General features: G+C 41.7%; 3 protein-coding genes across 10 annotated transcripts in view; 1 reads left to right on the forward strand and 2 right to left on the reverse strand.

Annotated features, from left to right (window-relative positions):
* LOC307127599 (dual specificity protein phosphatase 14) overlaps positions 1–20,330 on the reverse strand; it is a 100,029-nt gene that overhangs the window by 43,458 nt on the left and 36,241 nt on the right. The window lies entirely within an intron of this gene.
* Positions 7,257–13,285, reverse strand: LOC307127578 (E3 ubiquitin/ISG15 ligase TRIM25-like). Its single transcript, XM_079818902.1, has 6 exons — positions 12,576–13,285; positions 10,922–11,017; positions 10,491–10,724; positions 10,215–10,374; positions 10,013–10,072; positions 7,257–9,610 (listed from the first exon to the last, which is right to left on the reverse strand). The coding sequence occupies exons 1-6, from the start codon at positions 13,164–13,166 to the stop codon at positions 9,078–9,080; spliced, it is 1,674 nt and encodes a 557-aa protein (XP_079675028.1). The 5' UTR covers positions 13,167–13,285; the 3' UTR covers positions 7,257–9,077.
* arhgap12a (Rho GTPase activating protein 12a) overlaps positions 14,508–20,330 on the forward strand; it is a 33,162-nt gene continuing 27,339 nt past the window's right edge. For 2 of the 8 annotated variants that reach the window (XM_079818872.1, XM_079818874.1), the window contains exon 1: positions 14,530–14,685. The gene's annotated coding sequence lies outside the window, so the exon portion shown is untranslated. Of the gene's footprint in view, positions 14,686–20,330 lie in introns of all 8 variants that reach the window. The other 6 variants (XM_079818871.1, XM_079818870.1, XM_079818873.1 and 3 more) reach the window with 5 other exon arrangements.

Here is a 20,330-nt window from a genome sequence, read left to right on the forward strand (position 1 = left end):
TATAGATCTATTGATTGTGTACGTCTATTGTTGTCTATTGACTGCGCGTGTGTGTGTGATGCTTATATCCACCGATCGGGCCGGCCAAGTAATAAAAAAATAACATTTTTGTAAAAAATAACAAAAATAACAAAGACGTTTTGCGAGCCCTGTGGGACAAATTATTCCGGTTGCCGTTTTCCCACATGCTTCAAAACAATCCCTCACGGTGTACTCGTGGGGAGCTGAAGCTCATTAAATATGCAAATCTTATCAAATCCTAGCCGTGGGCGTTTACTTCCAAGTCTTCAGTGCGGCACGCCCATAAAATCCGAGCGTGCAGCAGAGAGCCTCAAAACCAGGGTAGAAAATAGCCTATTACTTATTCATTATGATGTTTTTGAATGTAAAAACCATGCAAACGTCATAAGTTGACCTCAGACAACACTATATATAAAAAACCAGTTCATGACACCTTTAATGTGTATGCTATGTTAAATTAATCTCTTGACTATCACATATAGTGTTCTTCAGCTTTAGCATGACATGCCACAGATTTCATTAAAACCCATTTAATGAGAGAACCTGATTAAATATAGACATACTAAATGGCAAATTGACAAGGGAAAAGGACAAAAAAAGTGAGATGGCTTCAAAATAGTATTATTTAGTAGGCCTATTTCAAAGAACAGTTGATTATGACCCTGAGTCTCTTCCTGTCTTTTGGTTTTCTGTCATTTGTGACTCCCTTAAAAAATCAGAAACTCAGTAACTTTTTTTTACTGTAAGCAGGTGAGGGTTGGAAACAGCTCTGCTGGTGGTAACATCATACATATGCTTAGTGAGCTTCATAACCTTTTTCGTATATCCAGCATTGTGTATGTTTTTGCTGGGACCACTCAGAGGCATTACATATCCCTAAGATCCATGCAATTCCACAACACAGTCTGACTTTTCATGTTCCCCAGAACAAAGACAGTGGAATTGGATTTTTCAATTTGATGGATGAACAAACCATCTCAATGCATCACAATTTACTTTATACACATTAAAGAAACATCATGAATAATATTTGTGCTGTTGCTGTCAATTATATATAAATGTCTTTACAAGTCACATTTATTCTTCTCCCACTCTTGCATACGACCATTATTAGATAAATGTCTCAAGATTTTTGTCTAATACTGTGATGTGTGCAAGTTCATTCACACAAGTTGCTGATTTATCAATATTATTTGTAGAACCTTTATAGATCTATTGTGTTATATCACATATAAAATGTGATTTATATTCTACCCTAAACCCAGGATAGAGATGCTGAGTGAATGTGAACAACAGTGTCAAAAACGTACATTTAAATGTAGGCCTAAATAAAATAACTAAAAACAGAGTATGCACATCCAGCGGGTTTAGGGTAAAGTATCCTCATAATACAGGGAACTTGTGAAATGTGTGAACACTGCTAAAAGCCAAACCACTTTATTGGTACCTAAAACCTAGGATTGGCAAAAACTAAGCTTAAACATACTGGCACAAACTAAGCTTAAACATGTCTGGCTAGCCAGCTAAGCTTTTTGGAGTCGACTCTCTACTCCCCTCGACTCGACTCACTTTACATCAAAACAGGGTTTTTGAATCCCCATATTAAAACAACACACTTTTAAACATGACTGTCCAAATTTGATGAGTAGTTCATTTTGTTTACTCCTTGTTTATATAGTGCACTCAACTGGGATATAGGGATTAGAGAATCAGTATACAAGTGAGCAGTTTCGGACACAGCAACAGACTCAACACCGAGTTGATTCGGAGTAGACCCCGACTCTGGAGCTATTCAGAGTCAATAATTGCAGCATGATTGTCATGTGATTACTTTGTTAGGTAATGTCCATAAACTTAAAATTCCTGTCTCATCACATATTAACTGTCTTCTCTATTAGAAAGTGTTTAAACAAATTAAGGATATTTGGTAGAGTGAACAAATGAGACTTTTGGAAGAAGAATGGATCAGCAGTGACAAAAACTTACATTTACATGCAGGCCTAAATAAAAACAGGTAGAGTATGAACATCCAGCTGGTTTTGGGTAAAATATCCTCATAATACAGGGAACATGGGAAGTGTGTGACCATTGTGCTCTTAACAGTCTCAGTGGAAGGCCAATAGATCAGGATCAGGACCCTGTCTATGACTGGTCGTCATTGAGGTTAAAATAAATTGCTTCATGGCTTACAATAAACCTGTTGAGGCAAAGTGAGAAGATCCAGAGGTGCAGTGACAGAGGCAACAATATAAGACTGTAAGCATTTTTTCTGTAAAAAGTCAAAGTGTCTGTTGAATCCACTGTTGTTTAATAATATTTTAAGAGAAAGAGGAACCTCTAAATCCACTCAGTATATATACAGGATATACATGTATTAAAGCTAAGGCTGGTGCGGACACCGAGCTAATCCGTGTCCTCAATAAGGCCGTTTGTGAGCTGGGCCTGGACTGGGCAGCCCCTGAAGAGCTCACACCCAGCCGTCTTGATGAATGGTACCTCCCGGGGCGCCAGCAGGCCCCTCGGCAGAGAGCGGCACCCCTTTTTTCCTGAGGTGCACCAGGAGCTGGCAAAATCGTGGCGTGCTCCCTTCTCCGCTCGCCTCCGCCCATCCACCTCGCACGCGCTCTCCACCATTGACGGCGCCGTCGAGAAGGGCTATGAGAAGCTCCTGCCGCTCGAAGAATCGGTGGCTGCGCATCTCTGCCCGCCCTCCACGATAGGCTGGAAGCCCAAAATCGCACACCCTTCGAAGCCCTGCCGTACCACGGCGGCCTTGGCAAACAGGGCCTACGCTTCCGCCGGCCAAGCAGGCTCTGCTCTCCACTCGATGGCGGTCCTGCGGGTTCCAGGCGAAGCTCCTTCGGAATATGGATGAGTCCAGTCCAGACCAGGAGGTTTTTTGTGACCTCCTAAGCGCCAGAGATCTGGCCCTTCGAGCTACGAAGGCCACCGCCCAGGCCATAGGCAGGTCGATGGCCAGTCTCGTGGTGTTAGAGTGCCACTTATGGCCAAACCTCACGGAGATCAAGGAGGCAGCTAAAACCGCCTTCCTCGACGCTCCCATTTCTCCGAATGGTCTGTTCGGTCCCACGGTGGACGGTTTCGTGGAACGCTTCACCACGGCGCAGAAAGCGTCCCAGGCGATGAGCCACTTTCTGCCCAAAAGAGCCAGCGCCGCCTCTTCAACTCGGCCAAGAGCTCCGTACCAGCAGCAGCAACAGCAGCGCAGATCTGAGACTGCGACCGCTCCCGCGCTAGCTCCCGTGCAGCCCCGCCCACCTTATGACCAACGTCAGCGTCATCACCAGGCGAATCGCTTCCCACCCAAGCGTCAGGGTCCCCGGCCTAAGAACACGCTGGACCCTGATCACAGGAAGCAGTCCTGAGAGGACGGGTGAGCTCCACCCAAGCCGGTCCGCCCCCCAAAAGACTCCGAATTCTCTCCCCGCGGCCCGTTTTTGTTCCGGCCCAGGAGAAACATGTTGTATATGTGAAAAATGTGAGCAGCGAGCTCGCGCGCGCTCCACTACACTTTACCGCTGTTATTGCGGGTTCAATAAAAATTTGAATGTTCAACAAATGAGTCTTCTTTCTCTTCCACACCACACGAATGTCGGCGCGCGGCAAAACGCGCTGCCGTTCGACACTATAAAACCCCTATGCAACTGGGCAGAGGCTTGGAAAGCAATCCCTGGTGTGTCACAGTGGGTTATAAAAACGATTCAACTAGGCTATTCGCTCCAATTCGCTCACAAACCACCGTGATTCGCGGGCATAACTTATACTTCAGTGAAGAGCAACGTTACTCACGTCCAACGTAACCTCAGGCCCATCTTAGACCTCAGACATCTGAACAAGGCTCTTATCAAACGGCCGTTCAGAATGCTGACATTAAAACAAATCATTGCGCAAATCCGCCCGATGGATTGGTTTTTCTCAGTAGATCTGAAAGATGCCTACTTTCATATCCAAATTATCCCACGTCACAGACCGTTTCTGAGATTCGCGTTCGACGGGAAGGCCTACCAGTACACAGTCCTGCCATTTGGCCTGTCTCTGGCGCCCCGCTCTTTCACAAAGTATATGGATGCAGCTCTCTCCCCTTTAAGACAAATGGGAATGCGCATTCTGAACTACCTCGACGACTGGCTCATACTGGCCCAGTCAGAGGAAGAACTACAATCTCACAAATCTGTGCTACTCAGCTATCTAGAATGCCTGGGTCTCAGAATAAACACAGCCAAGAGCTCGTTGCTTCCCAGACAGAGGATCTCTTTCCTGGGAACGATTTTAGACTCAGCCCAAATGAGGGTGTGGCTATCAAACGAACGTGCTCTGACTACACAGCAGCTCGCACACTCGTTCAAAACAGGAACCAACAGACCCCTGAGAATTTTTCAGAGAATGCTAGGCCTTATGGCATCAGCTTCTCCAGTACTTCCGCTGGGTATGATGCACATGCGCCCCCTGCAGTACTGGCTGAAATCGGGTTCCTTCCCAAGCGTGGCATTCAGGCCAGCTTTGGATCAAAGTGGGCCGCGGCTGTGTCAAAGCCCTGGCCCCGTGGTCGAATCCCCGCCTCTACGAGTCAGGGGTGAGCTTGGGAACAGTTTCCAGACGGATGGTGGTCACCACAGATGCATCCAACACGGGTTGGGGTGCTCTGTGCGAGGGCAAACCGGCCTTTGGCTCATGGTCGAGCACGGAGTCACGGTTGCACATAAACTGCCTAGAAATGCTGGCAGTAGTGCTAGCCCTCGAGACTTTTTCACCACGTCTCTTGGGTCATCACGTCCTAGTCCGTACGGACAACACGACTGTGGTCTCCTACATAAATCGCCAAGGTGGGCTCAGGTCGAGATGGCTCAACCAACAGGTCAGACATCTCCTCCCATGAGCGAAAGACAGAATGCATTCGCTAAGAGCAGTGCACGTGCCGGGCAGACTGAACCAGGGAGCAGACATGCTCTCCAGGGGCCTCGTGTCCCCAATGGTTCCTTCATCCCCAAACGGTTCAAATGATATGGAATGTTTTCGAGAAGGCAAAGGTCAACCTCTTCGCCTCCGAAGACAACTGTCATTGCCCAATTTATTTTTCAAAGAGCAAGGATGCGCTGGCCCACGAATGGCCCAGCTGCCTGCTTTATGCTTTTCCACCAGTACCGCTCATTCCCCAGGTCTTAAAAAGAATCAGGGAATGCGGGCACACAGTCCTGCTAGTGGCTCCACTCTGGCAAACCCAAATCTAGTTTCCTGAGTTGATTCAGCTGCTATCAGCGTCTCCTTGGCCAGTCCCGCTGAGAAAAGATCTCCTATCTCAGGCGAACGGGACAATATGGCACCCCGTCCCAAACTGTGGGCGCTACATGTTTGGCCCCTCAAGGGGAACTCGAGAACCTCCCAGTGAGTGTCCTGAACACTATCGGTGAAGCTAGAGCCCCGTCTACTAGACGTCTCTATGCCCTTAAATGGTCAGTGTTCTCTGACTGGTGTTCAGCCAGGAACCATAACCCAGTGTCATGCGAGATATCACAGACACTTGTTTTTCTACAAGAGATGTTGGATGCAGGACGCACTCCATCCACACTCAAAGTCTACACAGCAGCTATTGCCGCATCTCATACGCCTATAGCCGGCCAATCAGTAGGCAGACACGACATGGTCATAAAATTCTTAAAGGGAGCCAGGAGGCTTAACCCTCCTCGCCCTCCTACAGTGCCATCCTGGGATCTTTCATTGGTCCTACGAGCACTAAAAGGACCTCCCTTCGAACCAATGCAGACGGCTGAACTAAAACCGCTTTCACTGAAAACCGCCCTGCTATTAGCATTGGCATCAGTTAAGCGTGTTGGTGACATTCAAGCGCTCTCTGTGAACGCATCATGTCTAGAATTTGGCCCAGGTGATTCTAAAGTCATCCTCAAACCAAGACATGGCTATGTGCCTAAAGTGCTTTCAACACCATTCAAAGCACAGGTAATCACTCTTTCTGCTCTTCCACCCTCTGAGGATGAGAGACAGTTACATCTGCTCTGCCCTGTTAGGGCGCTCAGAGGATATTTTGAACGGTCTTCCCACTTTAGGCAGTCGGAGCAGCTCTTTGTAAGCTTTGGTGGCCGCACAAAGGGACTTCCGGTCACCAAGCAAAGTCTAGCCAGATGGCTAGTTGACGCAATAGCGCTAGCATACGATACTATGGGCCTTCAATGTCCCATAGGTGTCAAAACTCACTGCACCAGAGGCATGGCCTCCTCCTGGGCGTGGTCTAGTGGAGTGTCTATTGGTGACATCTGTAGATCGGCAGGCTGGTCCTCACCATCTACTTTTACCAGATTCTACAGTCTGGAAGTCCCTGCGCTGCAGGCACAGATCCTTGCTGTATAATGATAAGCATTAACGGGTAACCCGTCCTTATTAGTAAGGCATCTGGGTCTTCATATGCTCAATGCATGACTGAATATTTTTTTCCCCTTAATTGCTGGCCTCTATGAGCCCAGTATGAATAGGGAGATATATATAAATATATATCATGATGTGTCAATAACTCTAGTCTTGGGCCCCCTTATAGTGCTCAAACTGAGGGAGTGCATACCATTGTGCTTCATAGCACGGCGGGATTAAATAGGCTCCCATACAGCGTCTTAAGACGCAGTACGAACTGACCGTTCGAAAGGGAACATACTCGGTTACTTATGTAACCTCGGTTCCCTGAGATAATGGAAGGAGTACTGCGTAGACTGCCGTGCAATGGTGCTAAAACAACGGGTGACCTTCGCTTCAGTCGAATTAACCTGATGTTTTTGGGGCAATACAGCGTATTTTAAGGGCGCCCTTCGCGGGCTTTTACGGTCAGTTTGCGGGCTTCTGTGTGCAGCGTCACGGGCTTAGCGCCCATAGGTTCGCTCAGATACGCTGTTCTGCCATTGGTTCATGCAGTTACTGGCCAGCCAATATCACGCGAGAAGTCTCAACCCCGTTTTGACTGTGCAGTAGCACTGCGTGATTTTATAAATACTTCAGTATTCGAGAATAGGAGAACCTATATCCCATACAGCGTCTTAAGACGCAGTACTCCTTCCCTTATCTCAGGGAACCGAGGTTACATAAGTAACCGAGTACGTTTCTGTGAATGGAGACGGCACGGGAGCTCGCATTAGAATAACTTTGGATGATTTCGGATAGAAATCTAAAGGTGCACGGTGACAAAATATAATGAAATAACCAACTTAATGTGTAATGTTGACATTTTTTTTATTTTGACATGAAAGCTTATATGTTAAGGGAGCAAACTGGGCCAAAATCTCAAAATTGACCACTGCATGAAAAAATTTGAAAATGTGAAAAAATTTGAAAAAATATGTTTTCACCTGCCGTGTCTCGCCTTAAAGGATTAGTTCACCCCAAAATGAAAATTTGTCTGGGATCATGCAGAGCCTCTGAAGCCCATCGAAGCGCTTTGAAACTGCATTGATTTGGGCCTTTAGCATTTTGGTTGCAATTGAAAAGCATTATATGATGAACAATCCTGGAATGTTTTCTTCAAAATACTTAATTTCTTTTCGACTGAAGAAAGAAAAACATGAACATCTTGGATGGCATTGGGGTGAGTATTATCAGGAAATTTTCATTTTGGGGTGAACTAATCCTTTAATGTATGATTGACGAAAACTGTTGTATTTTATATACCGCAGTAAAATCCTAAAACATCCTAAACATCCCAATAACCTATAACAATTATAATTGTTAGTATAACAATAATATAACCTATAACACTGAGACTTAATTGAAAAGTTTATACGAATAACCACAGAATGGTTTCCGTGTTTACTTAAAAAGAAGTTTCAGAATAAAACAAAGTACAATAATTCAAAAAGCAAAAAATAACATAACGGGTAAGTCTTCACCCGAAGCACGGCCCCGAAAAACAATGTACACAGCTTTTTATACTCAGACATATTTTGGGGCGGTTATGATAGTCATTATCATATAGCAATTACTTATAAGGCAAGCTACTTGCCTTGGACTGGGCAGGCTTTATATATATGTCCAAGGCTACTACAAGTTTTGCATCAAGCACACACACACATTTCCTTTGTCTTTCTTTGCAGCGGACACTTTGGGGCTTGGGGCCCCTGTCAAAACCACACAACTGTTAATATAGATGACACTCAGGTTGAACTCCCTCCTGTCAAAGGTCTCATGTATATAAACACAAAGTCACACTTGTTAAAGAAAACATGTTTTAGTCCATTATCACCCTTCAACAAGTAAACCACACTTCAAGTCTAAAATGTTAATAATAATCAAGCTTGTCAAAGCAAAGAAAAAAACACACTCACATCTAAGGTATAAATGCAAACTTAAGGATGCAAACTTCTTTGCAAGGCAAGTTTGGATTATTTTATGGGTCGAGTAATTCAAACTTCTCTTGCAACCTAAACATTTCGCAATTGGAGCATTCAAATTGGCTTTCCAACATAAAACACTTAACGTCAATTCATTAATTTCTTATTCAATCTTTCCATTTGTCTGATAACCTTTATTATTTGTTTCCCCCTCCAGATTAACCCTCCACTGTGAGGATAACTGTTTTCTCGCTGCTTTGAATCTGCTCTCTCTTGTCGTTCCAGTAAAAGATCTTTGAAAAGACATTTCAGTTTTATTTGGCACTTTCATTGTCATATTCAAACCATTTGAGAGATCTTGTTTCCTGGAATCCATCAGAGGAATTCTTAACTACTCGTTGGCATTTAGGGCCAACTTAACAAAACGCAACAAAACACCTCATCTCATCTAATTTGTTTTATTTGCATTAGTCACATTACAATTATTATTTCTACCATGTCAATGATGATGTTTCCACATTCATCTTATTTCTACTCTTTCTTTATTAACATCAATTTGTCTGATTAATCTAAGATTTACAGACTAATAAAATCACGTGTTATTTGACTGACAGGGGTTCAGATGTAAAGACTTAACTCAGCATTTCTCTGATACTGATTTATGATTGACCTCAAACATGGTTCTTCTGTACCATCAATACAGTTAAATTCTCACAGTTTTACCTTTGAAACCTTTTTTGATCCATGTAAAACATAAACTTTAAACCCAGGATAGAGAGGTTGAGTGAACGTGGTGTGGACTCTGTGAATGAGGGTCATTGTGTCAGAGACGCTGTAGAAGGACAGAGTTCCTGCACTGTGATCCACATACACTCCTATTCTACAGGAGCTGGAAACAACAGGGAGTTCAGTCCTTTTGTTATTATGCCGGAATGAACATGTGGAGGGAAAGCAAAATAATCTCCAAGACTGAATGTTGCGTCCAAAAATACATTCATTTCCCAGTCCCTTCCTGCTGATGCTCTTATATGACACTGATATACTCACCTTACCACTCCACTCAACCTCCCAGTAACAGCGTCCACACACACTCTCTCTACACAACACCTGCTCCAGAGTATCAAATCTGTCTGGATGATCAGGATATGGCTGGACTTTATCTGTGTATTTAATCACTCGGTTCCCCTCAGACAGACTAATTCTTTTATGTGCTGTATTTATATCCACAGTGAACTGATGGAAATCTGATGGAAACAAAATAAATCATGTACATCAGGAAATAATTATTTGAAATATTAACAGTTGCAAGAGTTTTATTTTCATATCTTCAACTTATTCAACTAAGATTCACAGAGAATAAATGAATGACTACATGTTGGTGTCAATCAGATTATAAGGGTGTAAATCAATGTAGTAGTAGTCGTAGTAGTGTGTGTGTGTGGTTCAGGTATACCCTATGTTATGGGGACAAAATGTCCCTGCAAAGATAGCAATATCTGAAGTTTTCTGTCATGGGTTGGGTAGGTTTTCGGTTAGAAGATAAAATAAACAGTTTGTACAGTATAAAATCTCATTATGTATATGGAAATGCCCCATAAAACAAGGAAACCCAGCGTGTGTGTGTGTGTGTGTGTATAGAGACTTACATTGTAAAAATTCATCCCTGGTCTTGAGCTCGGGTGTGGGAATAATATCAATGTATGTTACTGTGGAATATTAATAAAAGTACAGAGAACATTAAATGTACCTCTATTTAATATTCATTTTTGTACCGTCTTTTTTTATTCCACATTATACTTCAGGTTGAATCAGTTAATTCTGAGAGTACATAAATGATCCAGTACTTACCATTACCAGATATCCTTTCTACTTCCTCTCTGCAGAAATGCTCCAGTTTCTCTCTCAGATAAGACACAGATTTACCAACATCATCAAAAGAGAGACGAGAACTGACAGTGATGCTGGGTGAGTCTGTAGATCCAGGAGGGACAGAGAGAGACTGGAAACTCTACACACACACAAAGACACAATATAAACACCAGCTAAAGACACAGAAACATTTGATAGGAAACACCATCTCTTCCCTTCCTAAAGACACTGTCCTGTTTGTCAGATTTCTGTTACCTGGAGGAAATGGATGTGATTGTCTGTGTGTGAAAGCTGCTCCAGCTCAGCGTCTCTCCTCCTCAGATCATCAATCTCCTGCTCCAGTTGCTCCAGTCGTCCTTCAGCTCGACTCACTGCAGCCTTTTCCTGATCTCTGATCAGCTGTGTCACCTCAGAGCGGCTTCTCTCAATGGAGCGGATCAGCTCAGTAAAGATTCTCTCATTGTCCTTCACTGCTGCCTGTGCAGAGCGCTGTTAGGACACCGAGAGAGACGCATTAGAGTCAGTCCATTCACTCAGCTCTTACTGGTCCCTCACACAGCCTGTTCCCCACAGTGGGCTTCAGTGGGACTGGAAAGAGCTCCAGCACTGGCTCCTCACTGACTGATTGAGTCCTGAGTCTGAAACAGCTCTTCCAGCCGCCAGCAGTTCTTCTTCTCAAAACTCACCTTGTGAGACTCCACCGCCTCTCTCAGCTCCTCAAGCTCCTTCTGTCTCTCCTGGATTCTCTGTTGGTTTGTTCTCTGTATCTCCTCTAACTGTCTCTGTCGGGAAAGTGTATTGTTAATTATACGGTATATCCGTTCGATAATAAAAAAATATGTTAACATTCTATTATCTAAATCAATGTTTCTTGGAAAACACATGGCACAGCATGATAAAACCGAAACCCTTCATGATAATTATGTTCAAATTGATCACATTGCAATTGATATTAATATGTGCATTATAGTCTTAAAAAGTCATTAATTACTTACCCTCATGTCGTTCGACACCCGTAAGACCTCCGTTCATCTTCGGAACACAAATGAAGATATTTTGGTTGAAATCCGATGGCTCAGAAAGGCCTCCATTGGCACAATGCACTGTGCACTCTCAAGACCCTTAAAAGGTACTAAAGACGTTGTTACAAAGTCCATCTCACTACAGTGGTTCTACAATAACTTTATGAAGCGACGAGAATAGTTTTTGTGCGCAAAAAATACGATTCATGATTCAGATCGCGTGTCAAACCGCCAAACTGCTGAAATCATGTGACTTTGGCGATCCAAACGGCTGAATCGACTCGCTGATTCATAACGCTTCGAAGCTTCATGATGCAGTGTTTTGAAATCGGTCATCACTATATAAGTTATTTAGGTTTTTTTTGCGCACAAAAACTATTCTCATTGCTTCATAAAGTTATTGTTGAACCACAGTAGTGAGATGGACTTTGTAACGACGTCTTTAGTACCTTTTATGGGTCTTGAGAGTGTAAAGTGCATTGTGCCAATGGAGGTCTTTCTGAGCCATCGGATTTCAACTAAAATATTTTAATTTGTGTTCCGAAGATGAACGGAGGTCTTACTGGTGCCCAACGACACGAGGGTAAGTAATTAATGACAGAATTTTCAATGAACTAACCCTTTAATATCAGTTGTAGCGTCTGGAGTGTCTCTCTCATGGGGTCAAAGTGGTGAGTCGTTTGGAGAAACATCAGAGATGCTTTCCTCCAAACAGCTCTGCATATTAATTAAATCCCTGCTCCAATGGCTCCAACAAGTCTGAGTCAAATTGTACCACCGACTGGTTAATGACCAGCTAGAGTGTGACCAGAAGATACTATGATGGCCCTTTTTGAGCAGATCAGTCAATCAGATTCTAATCAGCCAGGACACCTACCTCACCCTTCAGTCTAGAATGGCCGGGGAATGACCTTAATACACACATACACAAGCATTCCTCTTTATTTAGCCGTTAATTAAACTTCCCGAAAATTGGGTAGGAAGAATGGACCTAGTGAGTGGATAAAGAATTACTGCTCGTTCTTTAAACGGAACGGAGAGGAATTTTGAATCAACTCCCTAGGTTATTCTGTGATTATTTAATATAGATATATCTGTAGTTAATTGCAATAAATGGTTGTTAACCATATATATATTATATATTGCATAAATACCGAGGTTAGGTTTTCCCCTTTTGGGTGATTTTGGAGATTTGTGATTAGATTATAACCCGTTATGATTAATCATAAATCCCTAAATATTAATACCCACAATTCCCTATTGAGCTCATTTTTAATTTAAATATATATGTAACCCTAAGACGCTACACAGTTCATACCTGTTTCTCAGTTCTCTCTGCTGCAGCTGATACAGTCTCATGATTTTTGTGTTCATCCATTGTACACGGATAACATATACAGTGTTGATCCGTACGGCAGTAAATCTCCAGCAGTTTCTCATGTTGAGGGCAGATCATCTCCTGCAGTCGTCCAGTGGCGTCCATTAGATTGTGTCTCTTACCTTTGAAGAGATTCTCATGTTGTTCCAGATGATTTTGACAGTAAGAGTTCAGACACACCAGACAGGACTTGATGGCTTTGTTTTTGTCCTCAGTACAGACGTCACACTCCACATCTCCAGATTCAGTGTAACACTGAGCAGGACGAGCAGCTTGAAGTTTTGTCTTCTTGAGTTTCTCCACCACTTCAGCCAGCATGGTGTTTTTACCTAAAACCGGTCTTGGAGTGAAGGTCTGTCTGCACTGAGGGCAGCTGTAGACTCTCTTCTGATCATCCTGATCCCAGCAGCCTGTAATACAGCTCATACAGTAACTGTGTCCACAGGGAATGGCCACTGGATTCTTCAGTAGATCCAGACAGATTGAACAGCTAAACTGATCCTGTGCCAAAGAAACACTGGATTCTGCCATTTTACTGAACAAACAGTAACTCACAGACAGTCTATCCCTCAAAAACACAAAACTGCTGAATCCCACACCCAGCCTGAGCAGGAAGTAATGATGAGTTTCACTTTTACTGAACTAAAGGTGGGAGTGGCTGGCTAATGGCTAACAGAGTGAAAGAGAGATAGAGAGAGCTGGTAAGATGTCTCTCTCAACAAAGTTACAATCTAACGATCTGCTGCCCTCCATTGGACACAAATGACAATGTCGACCATCAAAACATTCCTCTCGCTGTGAACTGAATTGAGCTGGATGATGACAGTGACACCAGCTGCTTACAGCTGAATTGAACTCATTTCAGAATTGATTAAGTTTACACAGTTACTGAACTGGATTGAATCAACACTGAACTGACTTTAGCTGAATAACAACACTATTCTCTTTTTTTAGAGCTGCTTTACAGCAGCATTTGAATTTGTAGCATATTTTAAGTTTGCATCATTGCTCATTATTTCCCTGTTCATCACTGTGAAGCTGCTTTGAAACAATCTGTATAGTATAAAGCGCTGTAAAAAATAAAGATGGCTTGATTGAACTGTTCCTACAATTACTCTACTGTATCCTTTCAACAGATTATCACACGACAATTGATTAAATGATATTTACTATGCAAAAAATAAATAATAGTTTGATGATTTTATAACTGCTGCATGATTTCCATGTGATATAATGTCTATGATACATTTTAAACTCTTGTCTCGTCACATTCACTCTTAAGAAAAATGGTTCTAAACAGTACCAAATTAGGGTTCTTCAGCTTGTAACAATAGCAGAACCCTTTTTGGTGCTAAATATAACTTTTTTATATAAAGTTCCAAAAAAAGCCTTGCATATTATTGTATTTCTTTGTCTTTATTTTGTGGGTGGCCAGATGAGGGGTGAGATCTGACTTTTTAAAATAAATTGAAAATGGAAGGGGATGATTTGCCTACATTGTGATATGTTCCATTTAGAGAACTAGTAATCTGGAAAAGTTTGTAGTGATCCAATCCAGTGTTACAAAATCGAAATCATTCTGATCCACTTTTTGAACATCTGGACTTTTTAGTGGATGTATGAACTATGAAGTAGCCTAATTTCCATCAGTATCACACAGGTATATAGCATATAATCCTATATCCTAGCATAATAACAACAGGTATCGTTCAATTACTGTTTTTTGGAGGGCACAGGAGTCAGGACACTGCTTCTATTACATGTTCAGTTTCAATTCTGTGAGTTTTCTGTCTATTGCCTCACGGTGGCGTCAGTGCCGCGCCAAAGGTCCCCCCAGAGTCCAAATGAAGTTCACAGGCACCGGCCCGTCAGGAGCGCGTGGGAGCGCGCTTGTGGGGAAAGTGGGCGCGATCGTGCCGGAGGAGTTCGCTCGCGCCGCGGCTCAGGAACAAGGAACTTCGACGCTCAACTGCCCAGAAAGACCAATGTGCCTCCAATTCAGTCTGTTTATTTGGCTATAGCCCACGAAACACCTGGAATATCTCGTCAGGTACGTTCATCTGTCGGTAAACTGTGAAAATAGGTATAATGATAGGTGTTTCATCTTGTTTTACGGATTTTTTTTAAACGTGCTAGCAGGTTAGCAGGTAGGAGGAATGAGAGCGAACCTGTTTCCTCAGGTCTGCTTAACTCTTCTCTGTTGAGTAAAAATAAACATTTATACAGACTTTAACACTGAATTATATGATCAAATTAAATGTGAAAGTTTAATTTGAGAGGTTAGTCTGTCACACTTGTGAGTTTTAAAGTGTGTCCCTCACCTGAGGGAAAGAATTTCACCTGACCTCAGATTATTTAAGGTCTTCACTTTAATAGTTTAACTATTTATATATTATATTTCACTAATATGAAACTTGTTTCGTCATGTGTATTATATTTGACTGGAAAGTAGATTGAGTGAAAATTTAAATTGATGTCTTGTTTGAAGTGTGTACATGACAGTGCTACATTTATATATCATACACAGAGGAAAGCGACAAGGAACTTGCTAATTTTATCTCATATATTGGGCGAAATGGCAAAATGTAAACGCTAGTTTACATATATTCTGCCTTGATGGTTAACACTTAGCTTAAACGTCCTTTCCCATAAATACCGGATTAAAATCAGTATGACAGCACTTTTTAAATTGTTGTCATGTTGACAGCAGGGCAGTATGTAGTGAGAGATTGTGTTCGAGATATGAGGTTTCTGTGTGTGGGCGGAGCTTCTGTCACATGCTTTGCTCGGACATTGTCTTGTTATACTTTTTGTGCATTATTTATTCAATTAAGTGAAACATTTGCTTTGTGCTGCTCGCAGGCATTCATGTCTTTCATTCACTTGAGTTTCCCATGACAGATGTCTCTGTGTTAAATACTAGAAAAGGCCTGGTGAATTAAACTTTGTTGGTCTTCTAGTCCAGCAACATGAAAGAAAGCTTTGATCTTTCTCTAGGGTTACCAAGGTCATGAAAAACTTGGAAAGTCATGTAGAAATTAGTTATGCTTGGCTCCAAAAATATTTTATGGCTAGAAATTGCTTTGTTTGAGCAATATTATTATTATTAAATAAATAAAAAATCCTTATCCAATAATGAATTATTAGGAAGTCATGAACATTCATTGGTCAAAAGATGTAGGAACTTTCTTTATTATCTCTCTTTTCTTTATTTCTGTGCGTTCCAACAAAATCCCATTCTCAGACACTTCACCATAGGATTTAGTGTTCCTGATGTCATCATCACTCATTGGATCAGGTTTGCGTTCAGTAAGACAGTGTTTACCTGCTGTGTTCAGCGGTTTCAGGTTAAAGGGTTAGTTCACCCAAAAATGAAAATTACTCACGCTCATGTCGTTCCAAACCTATAACATTTTCATTCATCTTCAGAACACAAATTAAAAGATTATTTCACTTTTAAATAAACTTTTGGTGATATTTTACTCACCCCCATGTCATCCAAGATGTGCATGTCTTTCTTTCTTCAGTTGAAAATAAATTAAGGTTTTTGATGAAAACATTCCAGGATATTTCTCCATATAATGGACTTCAATGGGCTCCAAACGGTTCAAGGTCCAAATGACAGTTTCAGTACAGCTTCAAAAGGCGTTAAACGATACCAGACGATGAATAGGGGTCTTATCTAGCAAAACGATCAGTTTCTGCGAGAATCTTCCGCTAAGCTAAATACGAGCGTGGTCATAGATATATACCGATCGTAGATGCCTCATTCTACTGATCAGTGCAAGCGCTAATGAGGCATCTACGTATACATCTATGACCACGCTCGTATTTGACCTCACTTAGCGGAAGTTATGGCAGAGCTCAGAGATGATCACGTTCGTCTAATAAGAGGTAAAATAATAGCATAAATACTGCTCGGTTTCTCACTGAAACTGATTGTTTCGCTAGATAAGACCCTTATTCATCGTCTGGTATCGTTTAAAGCCCTTTGAAGCTGTACTGAAACTGTCATTTGGACCTTGAACTGTTTGGAGCCCATTGAAGACTATTATATGGAGAAAAATCCTGGAATGTTTTCATCAAAAACCTTAATTTTCTTTTCGACTGAAGAAAGACATGGACATCTTGGATGACACGGGGGTGAGTAAATTATCAGCAAAAGTTTATTTAAAAGTGAACTAATCCTTTAATATCTTTTTAATGACCCTCCACTGACAGTCTACACAACTACCATTTTCAAGCCCCAGAAAGTTAGTAAAGACATTAAAGTAATCCATGTGACTTGAGTGTTTTGTTTGCAAAAAACATAATTTACCATTTTATTTACCTAACGTGCGTTCACGCAAACATCACGACACATGCGTGTTGTGTTGTCCTGAGAGCATGGGAACCCTCTCATTTGATACATTTCTATAATATTAGAAGTTAAAATAGAAAACTGCTATTTATTTTCAGATATACACTATATTGCCAAAAGTATGGGGACACCCCTCCAAATCATTGAATTCAGGTGTTCCAATCACTTCCCTGGCCACAAGGTGTATAAAATCAAGCACCTAGACATGCAGACGCTTCTACAAACATTTGTGAAAGAATGGGTCGCTCTCAGGAGCTCAGTGAATTCAAGCATGATACCGTGTTAAGTTGCCACCTGTGCAATTTCTGGAGTGGTATTATATCAAAGTTGAAGCAGTTAGAAACAACAGCATCTCAACCACGAAGTGGTAGGCCACGAAATCAGAGCGGGGTCAGCGCATGCTGAGGTGCACAGTGCTAATTGCTACAGATCAATAGATTTAGATTAGCTCAAGAACAGTGCGTAAATGGAATGGGTTTCCATGGCTGAGCAGCTGCATCCAAGCCTTACATCACCAAGTGCAATGCAAAGCAACGGATGCAGTGGTGTAAAGCACTCCGCCACTGGACTCTAGAGCAGTGGAGACGTGTTCTCTGGAGTGATGAATCACGCTTCTCTGTCTGGCAATCCGATAGACGAGTCTGGGTTTGGAGGTTGCCAGGAGAACGGTACTTGCCTGACTGCATTGTGCCAAGTGTTAAGTTTGGTGGAGGAGGGATTATGGTGTGGGTTTTTTTTTTCAGGGGTTGGGCTTGGCCCCTTAGTTCCAGTGAAAGGAACTCTTAATGCTGCAGCATACCAAGACATTTTGGACAATTTTATGCTTCTAACTTTTGGGGATGGTCCCTTCCTGTTCCAACATGACTGCACACCAGTGCACAAAGCAAGGCCCATAAAGACATGGATGAGCGAGTTTGGTGTGGAGGAACTTTAGAGCGGAGACTGCGAGCCAGTCCAACATCAGTGCCTGACCTCACAAATAGGGCTGGGCAATTTTATCGATTCTGCGATATAAATCGATATTTTTTCTCCCAAGAAAGTATCGATTTTTAAGCCGCGAGTATCGATACATAAGTCCCATTCAAATCCCCGTGTTTACCCCCATTTGCGTTGGAGGAAGAGCGATTTGGTCAGCCAGCCACTAGTATCGCTGTAGAGCAAGTTACCCGTACTACTAACTTTACAAAAACGCCGACGTCTACCTCTTCTTGTTTACGGAGTCAGAGCGAGGTGATTCAAAAAAATGGCGGCAAATATAAATCCAGCGCCTTCATGCTTAAAAGCAGATGTGTGGGAGCACTTTGGGTTTAAAAAGAACAAGGAAAGCGACGACTTAGACTCAGGGGTCAACAACATGAGTCGCCCGCAAGGACCACAGGAGTTGCCCGCGGGTCTGTTCTAAAAATAGCTCACCATAGCAGCTGCGTTCAGTCGCTTCCGTGTTCATTTAAGCGCAGAGCTCCAGACTGAAGCCGAATATATACTAGTGTCTGTAAATAATAAACTGCAAAATACTATTTAAATATTACTCCTGCATGTTCTGCGTCTGTGTGGATGACGAGCGCCGCGCGCGCACTCGCTCTTGTAGTCTCTGCCGACATGAACGCTTAAACCGTCACTTCATGAGAATTTACCGTTTCATTTGAGAAAACTGGCTGCGTCTCATTCTGCTCCTGGTTCAGTAGTCGGGGCACTGATCAGGACATGAGTCAATGGGCTGATCCCTGATCTGAGCCCTGACTGAACTAGGGAGCTGAATGACTGAGACGCGCACCCACTGTCATATCATCATGAACACAGACACTGGTAATCACGGCAACCCGTCAAAATAAAAGTTCGGTTTAACGTGAGATTTGACTACAGATTGTAGCCTACAGTAAATTTAGCTACGTCTCTATGTAATAATAATACGTCTCTACTAATAATAATAATTATGAAATAAATAATACTAATTATATAATTATTAATGGTTGCTTATTTTTAACTTGATCTTTCATTTATAAACAATTTTTACTTTTAAACAGCATACAGCCTTTACATGTTTATGTATTATTTACTTATGATTATCATCATATATAATAAAACTGTGGTTAAAAATAAAATTGTGGTATTGTACCGACTACTGGAACTACTACTATACTCTTTCAGGTGTAAAACAGTTTGGATAGTTGTTAATATGAGAATTATGATGCATTATTTAAGAGTTTTAAGTATTATATAACATGAGTAGCTCTCTTTGACTTTCTTTTTTAAAAAGTAGCTCTCAAATGAAAAAAGGTTGGAGACCCTTGACTTGGACAAAGCATCGCGGTTGGTTTGCAAGCTGTGTGACACAAACGTGAAATACTCTGGAAATACTACCAAGTGTCAGTGTCAAGCTAAAAAAGCTGTCAAAGAAACTGTTCAGAACAGGCCACTTGCTGCAATTTTTAAAACTCCATTGTTAATTGCAACACTGCACTTTATTTACTTTTCAAAGGCTTGTAAGCTACAGTTTGCACTGTTTCAATAAATGGAACTAATTTTCTCAACACATCTTTGATTCATTTTGTCCAGCATTTGCAAGCTGTAGACTCTGTCCAGTCAGAGACATATATTGTGTAATTGATGATTTTAGTTTTCAGTTCAGTTAATTCAATCCAAGTAAATGAAACTCACAAGATGTCACCAAAATCACTCTGTCCCCTTTAAATCTTTCAGAAAATGATGTAAGTGTATCGAATTATATCGAATCGAATCGTATCGTTGGCTGAATATCGTGATATATATCGTATTGTGAGCTGAATATCGTGTATCGTATCGTATCGTGAGATTAGTGTATCGCTACAGCCCTACTCACAAATGCGCTTCTAGAAGAATGGTCAAAAATACCCATAAACACACTCCTAAACCTTGTGGAAAGCCTTCCCAGAAGAGTTGAAGCTGTTATAGCTGCAAAGGGTGGGCCAACTCCATATTTAACCCTACGGATTAAGAAAAGGATAAACCTTTGGCAATATAGTGTAATATTTACACTCAAATAAAAACTGAAATGTTTGTATACAATAAAGTTGTACATAAGGTAGTTTTCATAAACACTTGTCTTCATGACAAATTTATTCAAACGCATGTCTAACTAACGAACTGAAACTTGCATAATTTAACTGAGGTAAGTGAAATAATTTTTAAATGAAGTTAAGTGAAATTGTTCAGAAGCTGTTTTATCGACATCTTTTTGCGTTTGAAACACTGAGCGATTATGTGAGACATAAGTTTGTATATTTCAACATACCTTGTGATGTTCATGCATGTTTTTTGTGCTATAACCTGTATTAAAATGGAAGAAAAGACTCCCG

This window comes from Gobio gobio, assembly GCF_949357685.1.
Source record: "Gobio gobio genome assembly, chromosome: 6".
NCBI lineage: Eukaryota > Metazoa > Chordata > Actinopteri > Cypriniformes > Gobionidae > Gobio > Gobio gobio.

Bases quoted from the DNA above. Each gene is read 5' to 3' on its own strand.
- LOC307127578 (XM_079818902.1), bottom strand. From the start codon at position 13,166: ATGGCAGAATCCAGTGTTTCTTTGGCACAGGATCAGTTTAGCTGTTCA. The intron at 11,018-12,575 runs GTATGAACTGTG...CTTTCCCGACAG, and splicing joins CAGAGAGAACTGAGAAACAG to AGACAGTTAGAGGAGATACA. The intron at 10,725-10,921 runs GTGAGTTTTGAG...GTGTCCTAACAG, and splicing joins AGGCGGTGGAGTCTCACAAG to CGCTCTGCACAGGCAGCAGT.